Below are 227 nucleotides of genomic sequence, written 5' to 3'. Positions count from 1 at the left end.
GGATGGCACAGCGGGTATACTTTATTTTTGTTTGTCCCCATTCTTTATTTTAGTCCCAATAAGTTAAGGGTGAGGGGCTTCCTCTTAGGTGAGAATGCTGCTCACTGAAGGTAGCAGTTCGGCCAGCTGCTCCGAGATGCCCTCTGCATGGCACAGAGGGTTGCCCTGCAGGTCGAGGAGAGCCAGTCTGGGGCAGGAGGCAAGTGGCTGAAGCACGGAGAGCATCC

The 227-nt window shown here is 54.2% G+C and overlaps 1 protein-coding gene across 1 annotated transcript in view; it reads right to left on the bottom strand.

The window, feature by feature from the left end:
* RABGGTA (Rab geranylgeranyltransferase subunit alpha) overlaps positions 1-227 on the bottom strand; it is a 5995-nt gene continuing 5768 nt past the window's right edge. Inside the window, exon 18 of the mRNA XM_045287922.1 lies at positions 1-165. Coding sequence (XP_045143857.1) covers positions 85-165 — 81 coding nt within the window. The 3' untranslated portion in view covers positions 1-84. The remainder of the gene's footprint in view (positions 166-227) is intronic.

This window comes from Echinops telfairi, unplaced genomic scaffold (genome assembly GCF_000313985.2).
Source record: "Echinops telfairi isolate 266 unplaced genomic scaffold, ASM31398v2 ScPeMD7_18;HRSCAF=68, whole genome shotgun sequence".
NCBI classification, from domain to species: Eukaryota; Metazoa; Chordata; class Mammalia; order Afrosoricida; family Tenrecidae; genus Echinops; species Echinops telfairi.
The sequence above is the reverse complement of the archived record's forward strand: the minus strand, read 5'-3'. Positions and strand labels throughout refer to the sequence as shown.